Below are 24093 nucleotides of genomic sequence, written 5' to 3'. Positions count from 1 at the left end.
CTATTGATTTGATATTTTTAGTCGACAAGGGTAGGAGGAAATATTTATCATACAATAATAATAATAAATAAATAAATAAATAAATAAAAACTGAAACCACCCAATTGGGCTAGGTGTCTGAGCAGATTCATTTGAGTGGGCTAGGCTCTTTTATGTCAAAATAAAAGAAAATCAGGCCCAGCTTGTTGTTTAGGTTAAAAATAATTAAAATTTGGGAAGGAGCGAGCATATATCATCGCTAAAGTCTAAAACCCTAGTAGAGAAACCCTCCTTTTTTTGTTGCAGCCTTGAATTCTCAATCTATATCCCTTATCCTCCTTTCGACAAATCAAGAAACCAGAAAAAGATGAGGCCTTTGGACGAGAAAGAGATGGGTGAAGTTTTCAAGAAACTGATGTTGTTCACAGGAAACAACCTCAAAAACATCATTGAAAGCCCATCACATGAAGGACCAGACCCGAACCCAGGTCGGTACTGCTTCAGGCTCCACAAAAACAAGGTATTTTACATCAGTGAATCAATTGTGAAGCGAGCAACAAACATTGGCCGCAAAAATTTGGTATCTTTAGGTACCTGTATTGGGAAATTCACTCATAGGGGTGATTTTAGATTGACTACACAGTCACTGAATTTATTGGCTGCAAATGCTAAAAATAAAGTTTGGTTGAAGCCCACTTCAGAGATGTCTTTTTTGTATGGGAATCATGTGTTAAAAGGCGGATTAGGGAAGATTACTGATAGTATCAATCAAAATGATGGGGTTGTCGTGTTTTCTATGAGTGATGTGCCTTTGGGGTTTGGAACCGCCGCCAGGTCGACACAGGATTGTAGGAAGTGTGATCCTAATGGGATTGTTGTGCATCACTACTCTGATATTGGTGAGTATTTGAGAGATGAAGATGATCTTTGAGAATCATTTTACAGCCTTTTGGGATTATAGGCCGCTGCTGCTGCTGCTGTTCTTGGTGTTGGTTTAAGATAATTATGGGAGTGATTTAAGTTAGAACTTGTTAAATTTGGATTAGTACGGGGTTTCTTCTTGTTATTTTGTTTGCGAATGTTAATGAAATTAAAGGTTTTCTTTGATGTGTTTTGTCTTTATGCTAATTTTAATGATTGTATTTCTACGTTGAGCTGTTCCTTTTCTGAGTTAGATAGCATAAGCTCAATTTTATATCCTCAAGGCAGGTGATTAAATGATTTTCATGATCAACGAATGGTAGCAATGAAGTCCTTAGTTCAATTATTTGGACTGTAATGAACATTTGCTGCACAAGATCATCTGCTTCCATATTTGTGTGGCTGGATTTGTATGGGATGCAAATTGGGATAGCTAGTTGTGTATGCTTTTACAGAAGGCTTTGTAGAATGCTTAGGCTGTGCTGGATTGTATTCTTCTTTAATTGGTATATATGCTTGTTTTTTTCCTGCAGGATAGGTGCTTATGTGCGCACTAATCATGCCGCACAAACAAGTTATTGATATTTGAGATTGTTTCTCTGGCTTTACAAATAAATGATTGAGTAAATTTAATTTTGATCAATGAAAAGATATTATTTGTTTCATTTTTGTGTTGGGCTCATGGAAAGTAGATTGCATTGGAATGTTGATGATACGTTAATATGTACTACAGCTTCAATTGTGTTTGTTTCTTGCATATCGATTTCCTCCTATTTTGCTAATGTACCTCATCTAGCAGTGTTGTTCTGTTTTCTGGCTGCTGGGGTTACAGAAACTATAACTAACGGTTTGTGAACAGCAATTGGTGGTGATTGTTGAGCATTTAGGAATGCAAATGATCAAGTGGCCAGTAGGGTAGTGAATGACAATGTGCAACATGCAATTTGACAATGTGATCAAGGAAAATGAATGGACCACTTGTGTATATTCTCATAATTTGAGATTATGCATGATCTTTTACGCTTTCCTTATTCATACTGATTTACTAGAATTCTAAACTGTATTATAGATTGAGTTAAAGATCAATTTATTGCCTGAACATCATATTGACTTTGAAAAGTATTGACTTTGAAAATTATTTTGTCATACACCATGGTTAGATTATGTGATACATACTATTTTGATATATACGTCATTAAGTGAAGTTGTTTTGATATATGTATACTATTGTTTCTTAGTGAAAAAAAAAAATATTGTATGCTATTAACAATTTTAAACTATGTCATGTAAAAGAACATTTCAATCCGAGAGATTACTTTGTTAGGTGATCTCCAGGCTATGATACAATGGCATCTCGACTTAAAAGCTTAAGACATCTCGACTTAAAAGCTTAAGTTGTGAGGTAAGATCTAAAATATAATTTATATTATACTTTAACATGCCACACTAGATTTTGATAAGATAGTTCTAAACACAGTGTACATCTTCTCCTTCATTTCCCAATAAAAACTGGAGTGCTTCTCCACTCTCCAAACAAGGCGGTTACTTGTGGAGTGGCCTGCTCCATGGCAATGTTCAATTTTTTCTTTACCGACAGCACCTTTGGCATGCTGCTCTGTAGTTGTTTAAGTTCATTAGTAATGTTTTGTATCTGGTGTTTTAAAGTGTGTGTGTGTGTGTTACTGTTTTGACCTTTGGCATGCTGCTCAGTAGCTGTTTAAGTTCATCGGTAATGTTTTGTATCTGGTGTCTTAAAGTGTATGTGGGTGTGTGTGTGTGTATTACTGTTTTGACCACATGCATATACTGGCCTTAGTGACGTTCTGTATGCAGTCTGGCAGGACTCCAAATAGTTGAAATTGATTTCAGAAGTTTGGTTATGGAGTTCTCCACGTCACATGTCATTCTTTACATAGTAACTTCTAGTTAGAAGTTGGAATACTTACAGACTATATTTTGCTATGTATCCAGTCTGATAAACCCATCAATGAGTTCAAATTGTGCTTTTGTTCTGATGCTACCTTAGTTACATGCTCCATCTCTTTATGGCCACTTTAATTTAGAACTTTATCTCTAAATGATCTCTTTAATTTAGAACTTTGAATATTGTCAGACTACCACACAACTTTTCTACTTCAGAATACTGCCGTGTATTTCCAGTTACATCTCTTATATTTTGTTTTCATTATAATTGCCTCATATTCTATCTGAAAGCAAACAAGTCCTTATCGAGGGTATTATCTGTCTTGTTGATTTGATCTCTCCTTCAAACTTTTGATTCAGGCCTCATTGCTAGAATTTAGTTGAGGCTAGACCAAAACATTTGGTTGGAGATAAGTAAATATGTGCTTTGCTGCAACAAATGCTGCACTGCAGAAGAGGGTGCATGGACGTGTGGCAATGAGATTCAATTTTTCAGAAGCTTGCACTACGGCTCATTGCTAGAATATTATTGACGTTTCTCTTGCTATGAGAATACGAATGACCAACCATTTTACGAGTTCCAGCAATAGTAAGGTTATATTCTTAAGCCACCATTTGATATGCCAGCCTCATGTCCAGTCCACGCATAATTCCTGTCTACTGTAGAGCTCACGAAAAAAGGAATAAAATCTGAATGCTGATGGATCCATTCACTTAATTGAGATGAAATATGTTTCGGGGCTTGATTGATTATCCATTACTAGCATCAGGGTGCTTGCTGCAAGTAGCTCTCTACCATGAACCCGTTCAACATGAAGGATCCATACCTAAGTAAAGAGGAGTCTCAATTAGTGAGCTCTTTACTAATTGATGCTGGCTGCTGCAGGCACCAAAGAGATTAAAAAGGCGATACATTCTTGTTTGCGCACCAGGGAAATGGAACAGTGCCGTGGGAGGGTACTCTGATACCACTAAACTAGATGCGCTGGGCGCTGCTAGCTGAGATAAGGTCTAAATGTACATTGTTTACCAAGCCTATCAAGGCCAGATCCCTCTTGGTGCTGTGTGTTTCCAAAGCAGCTGTGCCGGCATTATTTATTTATTTATTTATTTATAGGCAGTGGTGTATCTTCTTCATAATTAGATCTTATATAAGGTCAGTGCCGGATGTCCATGAAGAACTCTAAAGATGGAATTCCTCGAATCCATATTCATAATTATCACACAAAGGAGACGGAAGGGTAAGCTTGCCAACCTTTTCTTCTCCATAAAAGAGGAGAAATCGTAAAGCCATTCATATCCATATGATAGTGTGGAAATCATGGATGGCTTCAGGCCTGTAAGATTGTCAAAGCCACTTCTCTTCTTCTTCTTCTTCTTCTTTGGACGTACCTTTAGCTAGCTTTGATTAAAATACAATAATCCTGTCATTATCAAGGGATTATGGAATATAAACAGGAAACAAAGCAGCCCCCCTAATTTGTTCTTAAGCAGGAATTGAATTGATCCTACATTCTCAATGTTTTTATTTTTTTAGTGCTTTATTCTCCATATCATTGTGAATGGCCTCATTCTTTCTCCTTTAATCAAAGTTAGGCATAAATTAGCCCATTTATTACATAAATTCAGATAAGCTAATAATTCTTCTTTACCTTTAAATTTATTCCCTTTATAGCCAACAATTAATCAATTCCCTCTTTCTTTTTAATTTCTAGAAGTTCCCATTGGAAAAAGAATTACTCTACTCTCATGTGATTAGTATAACACAATTTTGTCATCCAATCTCCTAACACCTTGGATTTTAACCACATGATTGGAATCTTGTTTTTGCCCTCTCATCTTATTCTATCTTTATTCAAGCTTTCTTTTATATGTGTATATATATACACATAGGAATCCAGGAAATATCCATACACGGACAGTAATCTTGCACGAAGTGATTATAAATTGTATTCGTGCTTTAGAAAAATTCTCCACATATATTCTAATATTTTCTTGTGAAAGGCAAACGATGCTCCATATTGTTGATTCAAAATCCTTAGCATTCACGTACGTATATCACAAGAACATTATATATTTATGGTTAAAAACTAGAGAATCACGCCATGGCACAAACCCTAACTAAAGCTTACCATAAATCTCAAGAGGAACCCAACAATTTGCTTTAGTGATTAAGATGGGTCGTTGCTTTTCTTCAAAAAAGAAGAGGTTAAGATGGCAAGGCACGTACCCTTAAGAGAATAGGGTACAAGTTAACAAGTACCTTGTAGAACTTAAAATTTGGCCTTTCTAAGGGACAATGTTCACATGGGCTTGTAGTATTATTGATTATGAGTGTGGGATGGAGCTCTCAATCATGTGGAGCCTAGAATATATGATTCTTATATGGGATTAAAGCAAAGCATATTGAGTATGTTTTGGGATTTGGGGGTACAAAATGTTGCTTTGTTTATTAGCTTTATTGCAAGAAATACAAAGAGTCTCAAAAAATTGCTAGAATTTGTGATTTGGCATGTCGACGAACCTCATAGTAGGTTTTGGTGGGTTTGACGAATCATCGTTATCCTAGGTGGACTCAATGGCATATGGTGTGGAAAATATTCCTTGATGCCGTCTCGCTATCACCTAAATCATGCTCTCCAAAGAAATTAAGAAAAAGATTGAGTTCCTATCATTCAATCCCAAAAAAAATATGCGATTCATGGGAATATTTGGATTCATATATAGGCATTCAAGCTTCGTCTTAAATTAACATATAGTTTTAATTTCAAGATAAGATGCATGTACTAATTATAATCTTGGAATCTGAGTGTCTACAGGATCCTATTCTCTAAGGTTCTGCAAGCTGTACGAGTCATTCTCCTAAAAAAAAACAACAATATCATCTTCGAGCACCCTAGCTAGCTAGCTTTAAGATCATAATTTGAAGACCAGTAGAAAAGGGACAGATGCTTGGAAGAAACCAAGATTAATTGGTCCAGTATGGAGGGGAATGACAGTGAAGAAGATAAGTAATTTATCCAAGCTAGCAAGCAGAAATCCTTTTCAAGAGAAGGGAAGTGTTGGCTTTGTTGATGTTAGGTCTCCGTCTGAAGGACCATTTGGCACGAGGAGGAGGTTGCGAATTAGGACATGCTTACGACCAAGGTGCTTGACAAAGAAAGGATTTGTCTTAAAAAGCCCTACATTATATGAATCATCTTTCATTTGGTTGGTTGAATTGGGTGCTAGAATCTTTACATTACTTTTACAGAATTCCAAGTTGTTGCTCGCTTCTCCACGGACATTGCCCTATTTTTCTCCTAGCTTTATGTAGACAAATTGCACGTTATTGGTTAATCCATAAAAATCTCTCCCCAAAAAACTTTTAAATGTCATGCATGCATGGCCCTAATCCACCTGCTTTCATTTGCCTCTATATAATTTGGAAGAGCTCCAAGAAAATATCTCGAGTGAATTATTGAGGTATGTTGTAGGGTTCAAGGAATATATATATATATATACACACACACACATGCACCAGCCGTAGAAGAAGAGAACTTTTCTTGGAGATTATTTTATGTGCGTGGATACGAGATAAATTAATTAGTTTTAAAGAACAATGTAATATCGGATTTTTTACATGGAAGAAGCTCTTTAATTATATACATAAACCTTCTCATAATAAGGGATTAGATGATCGTTATGGGAAAATATTAATTATTTGTTTCGGAAAACAAACCCTATATTTTCACCCATTCATTAAAACAAGTCTTGTGCTATAGATCAATTAGCTAGGACACTATATATATTTTTGCATACGACTTCCGATCGAATTTATATTTTTCATCTCTGATTATTTTAGGATAGATAGATTTGACCAACAAATTAACTTCATTAGGTAGCTCAACTCCCCTTAGACCTTTTGTTTATTTATTTTGTTACATGGAAGATGTTCAAATTTGAATTTTTTTCATAGAAGGAATTAATTATGTTAGATGTAAAAGAAATGTTAGGATGTTGGTAATGTTTTTATTCTAGTGGATTTTTTTTAATTATGTGAGAGTTGATTCGATATAACCTAGCTAGTTGAATATGCGGGTCTAAAAGCAATCCATACAATTTATAAAAATATAATTTGACTAAAAAAATTCAAGATGATATTTTTTTTAATATTAAAATAACAACATATTGGATTGACTTGGGTTAACCCGAGTTAACATGTCAAATCCACGACTCGGATTACGAGACTATGACAACCCCATAAAAAGTAAATCAAAATAAATTATGAAGTCTAATTCTCAGTAAAACCAATGTTGAATGATGAAATTGAAAAAAAAATCAATAAGAGTTAAAAAATTACCCGAGCTAACCAGTCAAACCCGTAACCTGATTAAAAAAATCAATAAAAAAAATATAAAAAAACTCATGACCCAGGTCATTAGATCGAGATAACCTCATAGAAAAATAAAATAAAAAATGATCAAATTTAACCCGGGTTAACCTCCTAAATTTTTATCACGAGATTGAGAGATAAATCCATAGAGAGGAAATCAAAACAAATTATGAAGCCCAATACTCAATCGCTCCTGTTGAATTTAATGTTAAATGATGAAAATTTTAAAAATCTTAATTATAAAATGATACAAAAAATGAGCCAAATGAACTCAGGTTAACCCGTTAAGCACTATTCCAGAGTCATAAGGCTGAGATAACCTCAAAAAAACAAATAAAAAAAATCATGAAACATAAGGCTCAATGAAACATAATATTAAATGATGAATTTGGAGAAAAAAATCAATTAAAAGAATTGAGTCAATCGGGTTAACTTGCGATCTGGGTTATGAGATAGAGATAATCCAATAAAAAAAAATCTAATTTTGAAGGACCCATGACTTGAGTCATGAGTCTAAGATAACCTTTTAGAGATAAGATAAAAAAAAAGGACCCAATTTAATTGTGGTTAAAATACCAAAAGTAACAACTTTGATCATGAGATCATGTATCCCCATAGAAAGCAAATCAAATCAAAATTTGAAACTCAATTCTCAACTAACCTAGTATTGAATAATGAAATTGGGAAGAAGAGTAACCCAATCTAGCCAATCATTTATCTTCTCTAGCTGCTAGAGCATCAGTTCACGCGCCCTCAGCTATGGTGGCACATGATCTTCATGCACTAGTAGTGTTCAACAATCTCACTAAATTCCAGTAGCTCATTTTGACCATTCAGACCTTTCTAGAAGGTGTTATTTAAATTTTGGATGATTTTGTATTTTTTATTGTGCAAATTATATATGGGTAATTGTAAGTGTGTGTGTGAGTGAATTAGTGAAAATGATGGTGTGTGTGTGTGTGTGTGTGTGTGTGGTTTTATTTTTACAAGTCTTAAAATAAAAAATGAAAAAAATGCTAGAAAATTATGGCCAAGCAAAAAAAAAAAAGCCTAAAAACTGTGTCTTTTGCATAATTTAAATTTTTTTGTTAAATATTATGTTTAGCATAAAAAAAACATTTTGTGTGTTTTAACACACACACACACACACACACACACACACACACATATATATATATATATATTTGTGTTTTTAGCATTGGAATAAAAAAAAACTATGTTTTGTATTTGCATGTATTTTTAGGCTTTATAACAAGTTTGTCAAGTCCATTAAAAATTTGGCCCAAATAAAATGGCTCAATGGGCAACATATATATAAAAAAACCTTTTTTAAATAAACATTGATAAGATCTTGGAATAAAAGAGCCAAATCCTTCTCATGCGAGCCCAATGTTTATTTTTGTTGTTTTTAGATCCAATGTCCATTTTAAAATTCAACCTAAGATTGTTTGATGTAAGTGGATTGGCGACGAGCATTGACTTTTGGTATTTACTAACACTATAGTTAAAAATATCAACCCCAATATTTACTAACACTAGAGTCAAAAACATCAATCTCGGTATTTATTGATGTCAGAGTAAAAAATATTGAATCAATATTTACTGAAATTAGAGTCGGGAATATTAACCTGAAATTTACTAACATCAAAGTTATAAATACTATAGACAAACTATGATAGCATAACATAACAAACCATTAGCAAGTTAAGACAAAATCATTAATGCAGCTTACCTTAGGTAGGATATTTTAAGGGTGATAGTATATTTTCTTTAGCATAACTAGTCTCGTATCATAGAATCTTTGAAGACCAGTTAGGGTTCCTAGTGACCATAGTACTAGGTGGCGACTCCATAAACAAAACAATTTTCCTATGAGAACAAGATGCCATATATCTATTTTGTTTTTTTATAAACAAAATTTAATGGTCGTCATGATGTCGAGTGTGATAGAATGACGACTCCACTGGGGACTTTTTTTAGACTAAGCTTTTCTTTTTGTTTGTTAATTGCTATAATGTTTGTTATGGTGTGTTCATTATATATATAAAACTTTTACATGCATATTTATTCATGTTATCTTGTATGTATTGGTTATGAATTTGTGTCTTCACACATTACTCACTAGGCATTGAATATACACAATATCAACTTTAGGTTAGGTGGAGAAGTAATGGCACCCCAATGGCTTCAGCTTAGGTAAGACTCGTGAAATTATCCAACTCTTGCTCGATTGTTTACTTGGTAGTAGTTGATACACTGATTTGATATTACTCAAGACCTCTATCTTCACGCTTCTTGTAAGCCTTATATCGACCTTTAGTGATCATTAAGCATGTGAAAAACTCTTTGAAACTAGGTAGTAACCTACCTCATACATTTAATGGTTAGAACCTACCAATTAGGTTATACCCTGTATAAATTTCACCAAGGCAAGCTTAACCTGTAGCATATTGATTACAGGACTTATGGGTGACATAATGGCCACTAATCATGATATCATAACTGTTGAGTATGGGTTTGAATCTAAATCACTACAGTTGACTAAGGAAGACTGTCTTAGACTGGATGTCAGTGGGATATCGCTGCTTAGGGATGTAAGATGTGTATTAAATGATGCCGACAAGTTGGTTAAGCTTACCAAGAATCTAAAAGATGAGACAGAATTTAACAAGATATATAGGAGGATTTTGCACCTTCTAAAAGTGTTAGTGCTACCATTAGCCATAAAAGCTTTGATACATTTTTGAGACCCTGATTATCAGTGCTTTACATTTGGAGATATCAATATGGTGCCAACTATTAAGAAATATAGTGTCTTGATATATTTCCCTGAAGATGTTTATAAGCTATACTTTCACCGAAGACTTAAGAATACTATGGGAAAGTTTGCTAAGATATTAGGAATCTATCAAATGAACCAATATAGAGAAAATAATAACTCTAGGGGTTTAAGATGAAAATGACTAGAGGAGCTACTGGCTGTAAAAAAAGGTCTAATCCGGGTGCTAGAATATTGGCTTTACGAGTATTTGGAGTGGTACTGTGTCCCTATACTGCTGAAATTGTCAGTTTGGAAGCAGCCAATTTGTTTATTGAGTATGAGAATACCAAGATTAATCCCTCTGCTATAATTTTAGATGAGACAATCCTATCTCTTAACCATTATAAAAATACTATGAAAGGTTCTATGATGTAATGTGTCTCATTGATATTTATCTGGATGGTAAGTTATATTGAAGCTGAGACTCTAATATTTAGAAGTTTTTGGTGGTTTGACACAAAACAACTCTAGTTATTTGTATTGAAAGAGTGGGAGAACTTTTCTGAAGAGGACTTAAGGACAAATTTGAAAGAACTTTCATAAAGCAATTTTAATTGGAGAGCTCCTTGGATGAGAGATATGAAATATTTAATGAGCTATGAAAAGAAACCCTGAGTACCATTAATTGGAATCACCGGGTATATAAGTTATGAACTTGCTTTGGTTATAAGATAGTTTGGGGGCATACAAAGCATTCCTAGGACAATTGGTATAGCTTAATTTTCTAGAGCCTACAAAGGAGCTACTATAGAGATGGTAGAGAGCATTAGACAAGATTGAAAATTCTTGGTACTAATAAAAAGGAAAATTAGAGTAAGGAATCCTACAATTAGTGAAAAATACCTTAGATGGCATAATGAAGAAGTCATTAACACAGTAAGAACTTCATTAACACAGAATGAAGAGAACAAGTAAAGGTGTTACAAACTGAACTCAAAACAAAGGAAGAACTGAGAATGTCTTTGGAGCAACAATTAGTCAAAGAAAGGGCTGCAAGAAAAATAGTTGAGGAAGAAAGGGTCTTTATGGGTTAAGACTAGATGAAGGCAATGATTGAGTTAGAGACATGAAAAGCATTCGATCAAGACATGGTACATTATGTAGAAAAAGCTAAGTATTAAGAATAATTAGTTACCAAGACTCATACCACACTAAACATTCGTCTAAAGGATCTAGACAAGCTTAATGCCTAATTAGAAAAGGTTGAGATTGAATTAGCTAGTGCTAAAAAGACAACTAAAATTCATAAAGATTTGATAACTAAGAAAATATGAAGACTAAACAACTGTTAGAGAGCCAAAGGATGATAAAAATCCACAAGCAAACACTAGATACTGCTAATAATGTTTTATTTAGAAACAATTTGATTATTGCTGAGAGGATAAGAAAGTTGCAAAAGCAAATTGATCGAGCTTCTGTGAAGGCTTATAGGCTACAAGTGGAGGTTTGCCGAGTTGGAGGAGACATCATGAAGTATCGAAAAAGGATGGATAATATCGATGTTTTTTTAAAAGCTATAGCTAATAAAGGCAGTGCCTTTATTCTTATGTAATAGCTAGCTAAAGCAATTTCTATTATAATAAAAGAATTCTTGATGATTAATAAAAGGGATGAGACCCACATTTGCTTCAAAAAATTGTGTTTGGATGTATTTTTGTAGGGCTAAAAATCCAAATAACAAAAGGCTAGGCAGAAATCCTCTCGGCATTGTAGCAAGGATATCAAATTCTAGTTTGACCGCATATCCAAAGAATAGCGACCATATGTCACCCCTCGAAGAGTGAATCCATATCCAATATGTTTTTCTTATACATTCATGCTCATGCTCATGCATCTTTTACACATGCTTATAAATTATCATATTCTATATATACAGGTAAAATATAAGTTTCCCATTAAGACACACCTATAACACTCAACTACGAAAAAGACAAATGAAAAACGAAGAAAGATCTCAGTTAGAAGTCCAACACCAAAAGGAGTTGGAAAGTCTTAAGAAAGTTGTAGCAAGGCTTACTAGTCTGCTTAAATAGGCTTTAAGGTTTAGATCTGGAGAAGGAACATCCACCTAGCTAATATTTACAGCCCAACCTCCACATATGCCCACAACTCCTTTCAATCCATAAAATATAGGGGCAAATAGGATGTCACCTCAATCTCAACATGCTACACATTTTCTATCTGCTCAACTAGTATATCCGATAAAGATACCCTTTACTGTTGACTTGACAATATATGAATCTCAAAAGGACAAGGTAGTGGAGGAAGATAACCTGAAAAATCGATTGCCTTAGAGGAAAGGATGAGAGCAATTAAGGGAAATAACCTTTATGATCCTATAAAGGCTGTTGAGATGTGTTTGGTGCCTAATGTTGTCATTCCTAAAAAATCTAGAGTGCCATAATTTGTCAAATATACTGAAACTTAATGCCCGATAACCCACCTTAAAGCATATTGTAATAAAATAGTTAAAGTGGTTCATGGTAAGAAATTATTTATTCATTTTTTTCAAGATAGTTTGAGTGATGCTGCTCTCATTTGGTATATGCAATTAGACAATACCAAGTTAAAAAGGTGGAAGGACTTGGTTGATGCCTTCATTAGGCAATATAAGTTTAATATAGATGTGACCCCTGATAGATCAAACTTATAAGCTATAAAAAAGGGCAACAAAGAGTGCATAAGAGAATACACTCAAAGGTGGCATGAATCTGATACACAGGTTAATCCTTTTTTGTTGGAAAAAGAGATGGTTTATTGTTAAACACCTTCAAGGGCTCATACTTTGAATACCTGGTTGGAAGCTCTGCACAACATTTCTCAAGCCTGGTTGTTATAGCTGAAAGAATCGAATAGGTTATTCGAATGGGTAAGATTGTAGACCTTAATGAGAAAAAGGGTTTTACTAGATGAAAAAAAGAAAGTAAAGTTCACAATGTTAAAGAAGGATGTAAGGGAAAGAAGAAAACTTACCAATACAACTATGACTTCAAAAAACATATGCACTTACCCCTACCATATCCAATATAAAATTTACCTCGTCCTTTTCTGCAAGTCAAACCAACATTCAATCCAACCCAACAAATAACTAGACAAACAATACCTCTCGCCCACGAAAACATTTCCAAGGAAACCAAGAACAACTTCCACCACTTCCTATACCTCTCCGTCAAATATACCAAAGGCTACTTAGTATTGGCCAAGTTGCACCTATTTCTTTAACACCTTTGCAACCTTCATTCTTTTATTAGTACAAACCTAACCAAACATATGAATACCATGCTGGTATCGTTGGTCACAACATTGATGGTTGTGTTGCATTTAAAAAAAATATCATTCAACTCATCAAGGTTGAATGGATTACCTTTGATGAATCCCCAAATATGAATTATAACCCACTACAAAACCATGCTTTTAGAAATGGAGGGGTTAATACCTTGAAATAATAATGGTAATGATGTATGAGATGTTGGAACAAGCTAGATATCTTAAAATACCATCCAAAACATACGCTCTAAGAGATATGAATGAATATTGTAAGTATCACCAACACTTTGGACATGATATTGATTCTTTTAAAGAATTTCATTATAAGGTAGAAAGTATGATGATGTTGGAAATGTTAATAATGGGTGGTCCAAAAGAAAATGCATATAATAAGAAGGTTGAAGTTTGTAGGTATTAACTAACTAAGTGGGGACCCCCAAAAATGATTATGACTAAGCTTGCAAGTACAACTAGCGGAAGCTATAATGCCCTACCTCATAATTATAGGTATTCCTTTCATAATAAGAATCTTGCCTCTATATTTCATGTTGAAATAAAAAGGCTAACTCGAAATGGGAGATGTTTTACTACTGAAGAGCTGAAAATCATAAAAAAGCCAAAGAAAAAAATGTGGTAGAGTTGGCAAAGATGGATAAGGTTAATAAGCTAGTAAGCAATTGAGAAGCTAGTGAGTTTTTTAAGTTAGTGAAGCATGATGAATATAGCATGATGGATCAATTGAAGAAAACACTCACTAGGATTTCTTTGTTATTATTAGTTCTAAGTTTAAAATTGTATAGGAACGCTCTTCAAAAAGTTCTTAATGAGACATCTATTCCTCAAGACATCATACATGATTTTATAGAACATTTAGTGGAAAAGATTTAGGCCACGAACTACCTTTACTTTAATAATGATGAGCTTGATCCTAAAGAGACCAATCATAACAAACCACTGTGTATCACGATAAAGTGCAAGGATTGTGTGATTGCTAAGATGCTCATAGATAATGGTTTTGCTCTAAATATATTGTGAAAGCATGTGCTTGATAAGATGCTTATTGATGTCTCTCATATAAAATCGAGTACCATGACTACCAAAGCATATGATGGGTCACCTAGGCCAATTATTGGGAATATTGATGTCGAACTAATCATTGGCCCTCAACCATTCCAAGTGACATTGCAGGTGATGGATATTCATCCCTCATATAATATGCTGTTAGGAATACCTTGGATATATGTAGCCCAAGTTTATCATAAATGGGAATTTAGTGACCATAAAAGTTGAAGAGGCTTTGTTTATAATAAGAAATGTATCAATCCCTTACACTGAAGTTGAAAAAAGTGGGGATGAAAATCTCCATACATTTGAGGTTGTAAATGCCTAATGGGCACCTAGAAATAAGGTATGAAGAAAGCCAGAAATTTCTGAGGTCACAAATATAATTGCTAAAAGCTTTTTGAAACATGGGTTGTCATTCCAATATAACTCGACCATAGGAATTCCTGAGAGGATTAATATGATGAAAATGAAGTGTATTGATCAGAGGTTTAGCTTAGATTTTAAGCCAAGAAGGATAGATTATAAAAGAAGCCGATATTAAAAAAAAAAGAGATTAACCCAGATTGAAAGAAATATGCCCACTAAAAACGGGATAGAGATCCCACCTATTCAAATAATATTTCCATGATTTGCACATGTAATAAAGGTTGAAGATGAGTTGGAAAGTTTGAGAAAGGAACTCAATGGTGCTACTATCAACTATCTTGAAGGATTTAAAGAAGAAGAACATAAAGAAGACTTTGAAGTTAGAGAGAATCCTAATGAATTGTTGCCTCAACTGACCATTGACACTTTAGAAGATGTCCCATCTAAAGTTGTGAGAAAGCTGGCTTATGGGGAAGAGTTGAACAATTAGGAGATCCAGGAAGTCCGGATTGTTTTCAAAAAGTAATAATATGCTTTATCTATATGCTTTTGTTTTGATTGAATAATGTACTTTACCAATAATCATGGCTCAAGATATTGGCAATAAGGCATTGTTGTTGAGCTTTTTCTCTTTTAAAATTTTAATGAGATCATATATTTTTCTTTCAATTATGCCTTTTTATTTTGCCTATTTATTTTCCTAAATATAAACAATACACTCATAACCAAAACACTTTTCGCTATCAGAAAATCTGAAAACGGATCGTCAATAAACTCATAAACCCATTACATTGAAAATAATTGACCTAACTTTGATTAAAAAAAAAACTATAATTGCAATAGATGAGAAAGGATGTGAGAAGGAAGACATCAAAGAGTTAACAAAGCTAGTAGAACAATTTGAGTATATATGGGAGCTTGCAAAAAAAGACTAGAATCGATAAATGTAGGCACTAAACAAGATAAAAAAAGAATTGAAAATTAGGATGCTAATCACCGCTAATATGAGAAATGAGTTGGTTACTTTTTTACCAGAATATATTGATGTTTTTGCCTGGTCATATGTTGACATACCTAATTTAGACACTAAGATTATATTACATAAGTTACTGTTGATAGAAGGTTGTAAGTTGATCAAATGAAAGTTATGGAGGATAAGACCTGATATACTGATCAAGGTTAAGGAAGAAGTAAAAAAATAGTAGGATATTAGATTCCTTGAAGTAGTCAAATACCCTTAATTAGTGTCCAGCATTATAACAATACCCAAAAGGACAATAGGATCAAGATAAATGTGGACTTTAAAGATTTGAATATAGCAAGCTCGAAAGGTGATTTTTCTTTACCCCATATAGATGTTCTTGTGGATAATACTGCTAAGAGTTCTACCTACTCTTTCATGTATGGTTTATATAGGCATAATCATATTAAAATGGCCGAGCAGGATAAGGAGAAGACTACATTTATCACTCTATAGAAAACTTTCTACTATAAAGTGATGTCATTTAGGTTAAAGAATGTTGGAGCAATTTATCAAAGAGTAATGTTGACATTTTTTCATGACTTGATGCATAAAGAAATTGATGCATATTTTAGCTCCTAAGTCTAAAAAGGAAGTTAGAAGCTTTTTAGGGTGCTTAAACTATATTGCTCGATTAATTTCACAACTTATAGCTATTTACGAACCAATCTTTCGATTACACTGAAAGACAAATCTTGGGGTATGGGATTAAGACTATCAGGATGACTTTGTTAAGATTAAATAATATTTGCAAAGGCTATATTTATTGGTACAAACCATGCATGGAAAGCCTTTCATCTTGTATTTAATAGTGACTGAATTAGCCATGGGTTGCGTGTTTAAACAACATGATGAGTTTGGAAGGAAGGAGCAGGCTATATATTACCTTTGTAAGAAATTCATTAAGTGTGAATCTCGCTACAATATGATAGAGAAGTTGTGTTGTAGTTTGGTATAAAATGCAAAGAGGCTTTAACAATACTTGTTGTACTACACCACTTGGTTAATCTCATATATGGATCCTCTAAAAGATATTTTTGAAAAGTCTTATGTGTCAAGTAGAATAGTCAAATGACAAATGTTGTTAGTTGAATATGATATCATCTACATGACAAGAAAATATATGAAAGGAAGTGCAATTGCTGATCATTTAACTAATAATACCATTGAAGATTATGCATTGAGATTATGAGTTCTCCTGCTTATTATTGTTTAGTATAAGAGGAAAGAGATGGCAACCCTTGGTATACGGATATAAAGAGATTCATCCAATATCGAGAATATCTCTTAGGAGCAACAAATGTGAATAAGAAAACCTCAAGGAGAATGGCAATATAGTACTATATAGATGGGGAAATCTTATACAAAAGGTCATTTGATGAGACTTTACTAAAATGTATGAATGAGTCAAAAGCTAATAAAGCCTTGCAAAAAGTACACAGAAGAATCTACACCACATATATGAATGGACATGTGGTGACTAGGCAAATGCAAAGAGCTAGGTATTTTTGGATGACTATAGAGAAAGATTGCATAGAATTTGTCCAAAAATATTATAAATATCAAGTGTATAGTGACAAGATCAATGCACCTCCAACACCTTTATTCAACATGGTATCACCTTAGCCATTCACAATGTGAGGAGTAGATGTGATTGGGCCGATTAATCTATAAGTTAACAATATACATCGATTTATCCTTGTAGTAATTGATTACTTCACAAAATGTGTAAAAGCCTGCTCCTATGCCCATATGACCTAGAAAGTGGTCAAGTAATTCATTAAGAGAGATCTAATTTGTAGTTATGGCTTACCTCAAAAAATAGTGACTAATAATACCTAATACTTTAGTGGAAAGATGATTGTAAAATTATGTGCTAAGTGGAAAATCAAGCATTCTAATTCATCCCCCTACAGACCAAAGATGAATGGTGTTGTTGAAGCTGTTAATAAGAACATCAAGAAGATTTTTTTGAAAATGATGGTTACCTACAAAGACTAGCATGAATGGCTTCCTTATGCTCTCTATGTATACCGAATAGTTGTAAGGATATCAACTAGGGTTACACCATCAACTGAGGCTACACCTTATTCACTAGTTTATAGGATGGAGGTAATGATGCCTTTAAAAGTGGAGATTCCCTCTCTAAGGATTCTCATAGCATATAAGCTTAAAAAGGTTAAATAAGCTAAAATATGATATGAGCAACTAAACATGATTAGTAAGAAGAGATTAGTTGTATTTTACCAAAGAAAGATGGTTAAAGCATATGATAAAAAAGTCTAACCAAGGGAGTTCAAGAAAGGAGATCACATGTTAAGAAAATTTCTACCACTACCTGACGAAGACCATAGTAAATGGGCTCTAAATTATAAAGGTTCGTATATAGTGAAGAAGGCATTCTCAAGAGGAGCATTATTAATGACAAAAATAGATGGGGAAGATTTGATTAGGCCTGTAAACTCTGATTTTGTAAAAGAAATATTATTCATCATGTATAAGTTTTCATCAAATCAATAAAACAAAGTTCTGACCAAGAATTCTCTTTCCATATCTTTCATGCTTGTCGATACCAAAAAACTTGCAAATACACCTTTGCAGTCTTGCATGATCTTATAGACCCTGCTCATTTCTTTTACCAAAAATCTTTTCCCAGTGGAATTTTAAAAATTTTAACTTGCTTAGAAATATTCAATGTTTGTTTAAAATAACATTTGACATTTTATTTATAAGATGACAGGTGAATCAAAGAACTCTCTTATTGAGGTGACCAAATTCTAAACTAGAATATATGAATTGTAAAATGAACAATCACCTTCACACTATGTCTTTTGAGCTATGTTTTAAATGTATGTATAATGATATGTAGTGGATTCGTTATTCATAGACTTATGAAACACATATCTTTGCAAAGTCCAAATCATTACACTAAACGAGGTCAAAGTTTATTGGTTTTAACTACTTATACTTGAAATAAGAAAAGATCATCTTTATTATCCTTTTCACATTCTAAAATGAATACATTCCTTGTGATTCTTTTTTAAGATTGAATAAATTTTCTTTGATGAAAAATCCTGACTAAGATCACACCCCGTACTAGGGGAAAGTGAAATTTCAATGATCAATAATTAATGAAAAGCTGTGAGAAAGCTAAAAGAAAAAAGAGCCCATGAGACTTAAATGCTAGGGGGCGCATGCCTATATCAAAATCAAAAGTGATAGTTAAAATAAAATGAGGATGCCCTACCAAAATAATAAAAAGGGGCATATCAAAGAAAAATGGCAAAAGAAAAAAAGATTGAAAGACACAATGAATTATGAAAATGATAGTGATCCCGAGTCTTTAAAACCTTGAAACATTGTGAGCCTTATAAATCCATTTCTTTCATAACCAAGAGTCATAACCTATATTACATGCCTTTAAAAATCCTTTCTAGTCAAGTAAGCAAACAACTTGGACCAATCAACGACGCTCTCAAAATGCAAAAGACTTTTTCATAAGAGTCATGACATTGCGAACAAGCTACCTATTATTTTCCTATTAATAAAATGAGTGCTAAAAAAAGAGATAATTTGCCTCAAACAAAACCTCGAGCTTTTGCTCAATCCTTTTGCTTTGAAACCCACAAAAATAGAAGGTTATCTTATCATGTACCTACACCAATTTCATTCTCGTTGATAAAAGATGTCATCCATTTTCAAAACAATTCTTAGGGAGTTGTAAGATTTTAAAAGCAAATTATTTTAAGCTCACATCGAAACAATTTTCATTTTCAAAATGTAAGATAAAGATTTCTAAATTCATTCTGGATAAAAATTTCTTCAATGAAACCAAGCAAAAAAAAAAACAGAGAGAGAGAAAAGGGTTAGTCAAAACCATTATTTGTTCGAGTCATTAACAAAATACAATTAGAGGCAATGGTCAAGACAAAGGGGTAATGTTGTATTTAAAAAAGTGATTTGATATCTTTAAAGTAGGGAGGAAGAGAACAATTCCAACAGTGAGACAAGGAGGCATTGTTGTTTACAAGAGGCAATTTGAATCATTCAAGACAATAAGTGACACTGAATGTTTTTAGTAGCGAGACAAGAAAGTAATGAATGATCCTCTCAAATTGATCAACAAGACAAATAACTTCCAGCAAGTAAATGGGTTGTGATGGGCATCATAAAAGCTGAGTTGTGTAAAATTATAAATATTCTAGAAAAAACCTACATGGGTCAACTCAAGGAAGTTAGAAGCCAAACGATCAAGAGGACTCAAATCAGAAATAGCAAGACCTTACCAATCAATCAACAAAAAGATTGAGAAGAAATGGGAGCATATATCTCAAATTAGGTAAATATACATGCATATCATCTAACTTCAAAGCATTGAACAATGTGTTTTGCAAAGTTTACAAAATAAATTCTCGATAGGATCTATCAAAAGGCAGGCCACCTCGAAATGGCCAAATTTGAAAATACTTCTGAAATTTTTTCACTTTTGAGATTTTTTTGTATTTTTCACTTAGGCAAGTTGCTCATAAGAATTAAATAAACCTGCAAAATCTTTGTATTTTTCATCTGTCGGTAAGTCACCCATTACAATGAGATCAATATTAAAAAAACTTTCATGTTTTCCACAAACGAGAGGTCACTTGGAAAAATAAGACTAATCATGAACAATATTTGTATTTTTCACCTAGACAAATTGCCTACAAGAATTAGACCACTTGAAAAACACTTATATTTTTCACAGTTGGGTAGGTCACTCATTATAATGAGATCAATATTGAAAAAATTTCATTTTTTTTCACAAACGAGTAGATCACCTGGAAAATAAGATCATTGTTGAAATCACTTTCATATATTTCATAATAGGGGAGATCACCCATTACAACAAGACCAATGTTCAATGTTAAAATAATTTTCATGTATTTCATAAATGGATAAATCACCTGGAAAATAAGACCATTGTTGAAATCACTTTAATGTATTTCATAATGAGTAGGTTGTGTGGAACAATTAGACAAGTTTTGAAAAATCTTTGTATTTTTCACATAACAGGCAAGTCACTTGGAACAATTAGACCACTTTTAAAAAAGGAATTATTTGTAATTAAAAGAGGGCAATTGTCATAAGCTAATTTTAACCACTTTTAAAATTAGATTATGACAGTTGCCCTCTCTTTACAACAGTTGAAAAAGAAGAAACAAAATTGGCCCAGCCATGGTGAAGAGAATCAGATCTAAAAGGGGGAAAATAAATTGATTTTGTTTAGGGATTTTATTTTATTTGAATGCAATAGGTAAGACTCACCGTTGGTATAAGAGTGATGAGAGGAGAAGGAGAGCAGCCCAATCTAGTCAACCATCATCTTCTCTAGTCACTAGAGTATCGGTTCATACGCCCCTAGCCATGACGACATATGATCTTCATGCACCACTACTATTTCAACAGTCTCATTGAATTCCAGTAGCCCATCTTGACCATTCAGACCTTTCTTGAAGGTGTTATATGAACTCTGGATGATTTTGTATTTGTTATTGTGCAAATTGTATATGAGTAATTGTAAGTGTGTGTGAGTGAATCAGTGAAAAGGATGGTTTGTTTGTGTGTGTGTGTGTGTGTGTGTGTGTGATGCATGGTTTTATTTTTAGTAAGTGTTAAAATGAAGAACGAAAAAAATTCCAAAAAATATTAACCATTGAAAAATTTGCATTATGGCCAAGCAAAAAAAAAGAGCCTAAAAACTATGTCTTTTGTATAATTTAATTTTTTTTATAAAATATTATGTTTAGCATAAAAAAATTCATTTTATATGTTTTAAGATAAAAAAAAAATATGTGTTTTTGGCATGGCTTGATAATAAGTTTATCAAGCCCATTAAAAGCTTGGTCCAAATAAAAAGGCTCATTGGGCCAACGTATAAAAAAAAACCTTTTTAAATAAACATTGATAAGATCTTTGAATAAAAGAGCCAAATCCTTTTCATGTGGGCCCAATGTTTATTGTTGCCATTTTCGGGTCCAAAACCCATTTTAGAACTCAACCCAAGATTGTTTGATGTAAGTGGATTGACGACGAGTATTGACTTCCGGTATTTACTGACACTAGAGTTAGAAATATCAACTCCGGTATTTACTGACGCCAGAGTCAGAAATATCAATGCTGGTATTTTCTGAGGTCAGAATAAAAAATATCAATTTCAATATTACGAACACTAGAGTCAAGAATATTAACTTGAAATTTACTAACATCGAAGTTAGAAATACTATAGGCAAACCACGATAGCATAACACATCAAACTATTAGCAAGTTAAGAATATGGATGAAATCTTTCGTACAACAAACCTTAGAGGTTGATTTAGTTTTTTTAAGGTCAACACAAAAATCAAGTAAGAGAGGGAAAAAGGAAAAAAAAAAAACAAAAGTTCACACGCGCAACCTCGGCCACCATTGGGCTATATGCATCACTTATTTGTGGAGGGGACACTGAGATGCATCAACCGCTACCCTAGAATCACGGCTTTGGTCGCCGCATGTGCCGTCTGAAAGTGGCAGACACTGTTCACACGGTTCTGATTTTTTTAATTTATTTACCCTACTGCCCCCAATAACATTTAATAACTACCAAATCACCACATCTAAATGACAAAAGAACCCCTAAGTCAAAGACGTTTTTTTTTTCAAGTGCAATAAAACAACTTGTTTAAAAATTAAGTCAAAGGCTAAAAAGCCTATTGACCCAAGTTTTTTTTTTGTCTTTCAAGGGCAATTAAGTAATTACACAATGCAAAGAAAATGTAAAAATACCATCGAACCCCTCTCTTTCTAGTAATGACCAATGCGTCTTGTGGAAAAGACTCTCTTGTCCCTAAACTCAAGCCTTGTTAGTTTTCCCACTAAAAGGTAAAATTAGCATTTCACTTTGTGAATCCATAGTGAAATGCTAAACATTGTGTCTTTGAAAAATATTCTCCTACCCCTAAACCCAAGCCTTGTTAGTTTGTCCACTAAAGGGTAAAATCAGTATTTAACTATACGAATCCATAGTAAAATGCTAATCTTTTTTAGTTATGGTATAATAAGCATGCCTCAATTAATAATATTGTATCCTTCTAAAGAGGTTAATTATGGACATGATTGACATGAGATTTTAGTGTCGACACAGGCAGTAGTATTATAGATTTGTGTGGGAATAATAATCGATGCTCTTACAATCCTGTATTCCATTCTATATTAAAAAAAAAAAATTAAATCCCGTAAGAAAGTTATTGTGTATCAAAACACAAATTATTATTCATTATAATAGTTTAATTATGACTTTGTCCTTGAAAAAAAAAAAAGACAAAGCACTAAGCTTTGGGGGTAACTTATATTGTCATCTTAACACATTTGTTTTTTTAAAATTGTATGGAGTTAGATTGGTAATTTTATTTTATTTTATATAGTAAAATTATTACTTTAACCCTAGAGTAAAATTATCTAATACATACAACTAAGGGACATTTTCATGTTTTCAATTTTTTTTATAATAGTGAATTACTTTTATATCCTTAAAGATAAAAACAATTGAACTCTTACCCAAGAGGTTTTTTTTATCTTTTCATAATTTTTTTTTTGTAATTTTCAATGATGTTTAAGAGCATTGTTGTAAATTATATTCATTAAATATATTTGAAAACACTTGTTGGCGCGTGTGCGGCAAGCACTAGAGTGTGGGTGACCCCACGTTGTTTAGGCAACGTGTGAGGGGTTGTTTGGCTATCAAACGTTATAATTTTTTTTTGTCCTTAAAAATTAATTCTTATTCTTTTAATTGTTATTTATTTTATTTGACAATTTTTTAAAAAAAATTAAAATTTCATCCTCTTTGGGTTTTTTCTATTTAATTCTATCCTCACTATTTGTTGATTGAATTGGTTGAGAATTAGGCTTTTTAATTGAATCTAGGTGAAAGGCTTCACGAATTGTGACTTTTAGAAATTAGACCAGGTTTAAAAGATTCATCGGGTTTACTTGGTTTTTTTTCCTTTTTCTAAACTAGTGTTTTCTCTCTTTTTTATATCCTCTCTTTGTTTTGATTTTTTATTCTATTAAGTTAGCCCTCAACAATTTCTTTCTATTTCACCCCCTATCATTTTTTAATCTATAAACAATCTATCAAATTACAAATGTTTTTCAATTTCACCCCCTATGATTTTTCAATCTTTCAAATTTAATCTATTAGGTTTTTTTTTATCATATTTGAGTTTTAAATTTGATTTTTATTTTTTATGTGGTTTTTTTTATCATATTATTTAAATTACCACTTGAATTAATGACTCAAGATTTGGATTTTTTTTTGTCAAAAAAAACCTTTTCCTACCC

The 24093-nt window shown here is 32.9% G+C and overlaps 1 protein-coding gene across 1 annotated transcript; it reads left to right on the top strand.

Moving 5' to 3' along the window:
- Positions 1-217: 217 nt before the first annotated feature.
- On the top strand, positions 218-1084 carry LOC133696262 (uncharacterized). Its single transcript, XM_062118400.1, has one exon. The coding sequence runs from the start codon at positions 347-349 to the stop codon at positions 908-910; it is 564 nt and encodes a 187-aa protein (XP_061974384.1). The 5' UTR covers positions 218-346; the 3' UTR covers positions 911-1084.
- Positions 1085-24093: the final 23009 nt, after the last annotated feature.

The sequence above is a fragment of the Populus nigra genome, chromosome 6 (assembly GCF_951802175.1).
Source record: "Populus nigra chromosome 6, ddPopNigr1.1, whole genome shotgun sequence".
NCBI lineage: Eukaryota > Viridiplantae > Streptophyta > Magnoliopsida > Malpighiales > Salicaceae > Populus > Populus nigra.
The sequence above is the reverse complement of the archived record's forward strand: the minus strand, read 5'-3'. Positions and strand labels throughout refer to the sequence as shown.

Coding starts and splice junctions, on each gene's coding strand:
- LOC133696262 (XM_062118400.1), top strand. CDS start 347: ATGAGGCCTTTGGACGAGAAAGAGATGGGTGAAGTTTTCAAGAAACTG.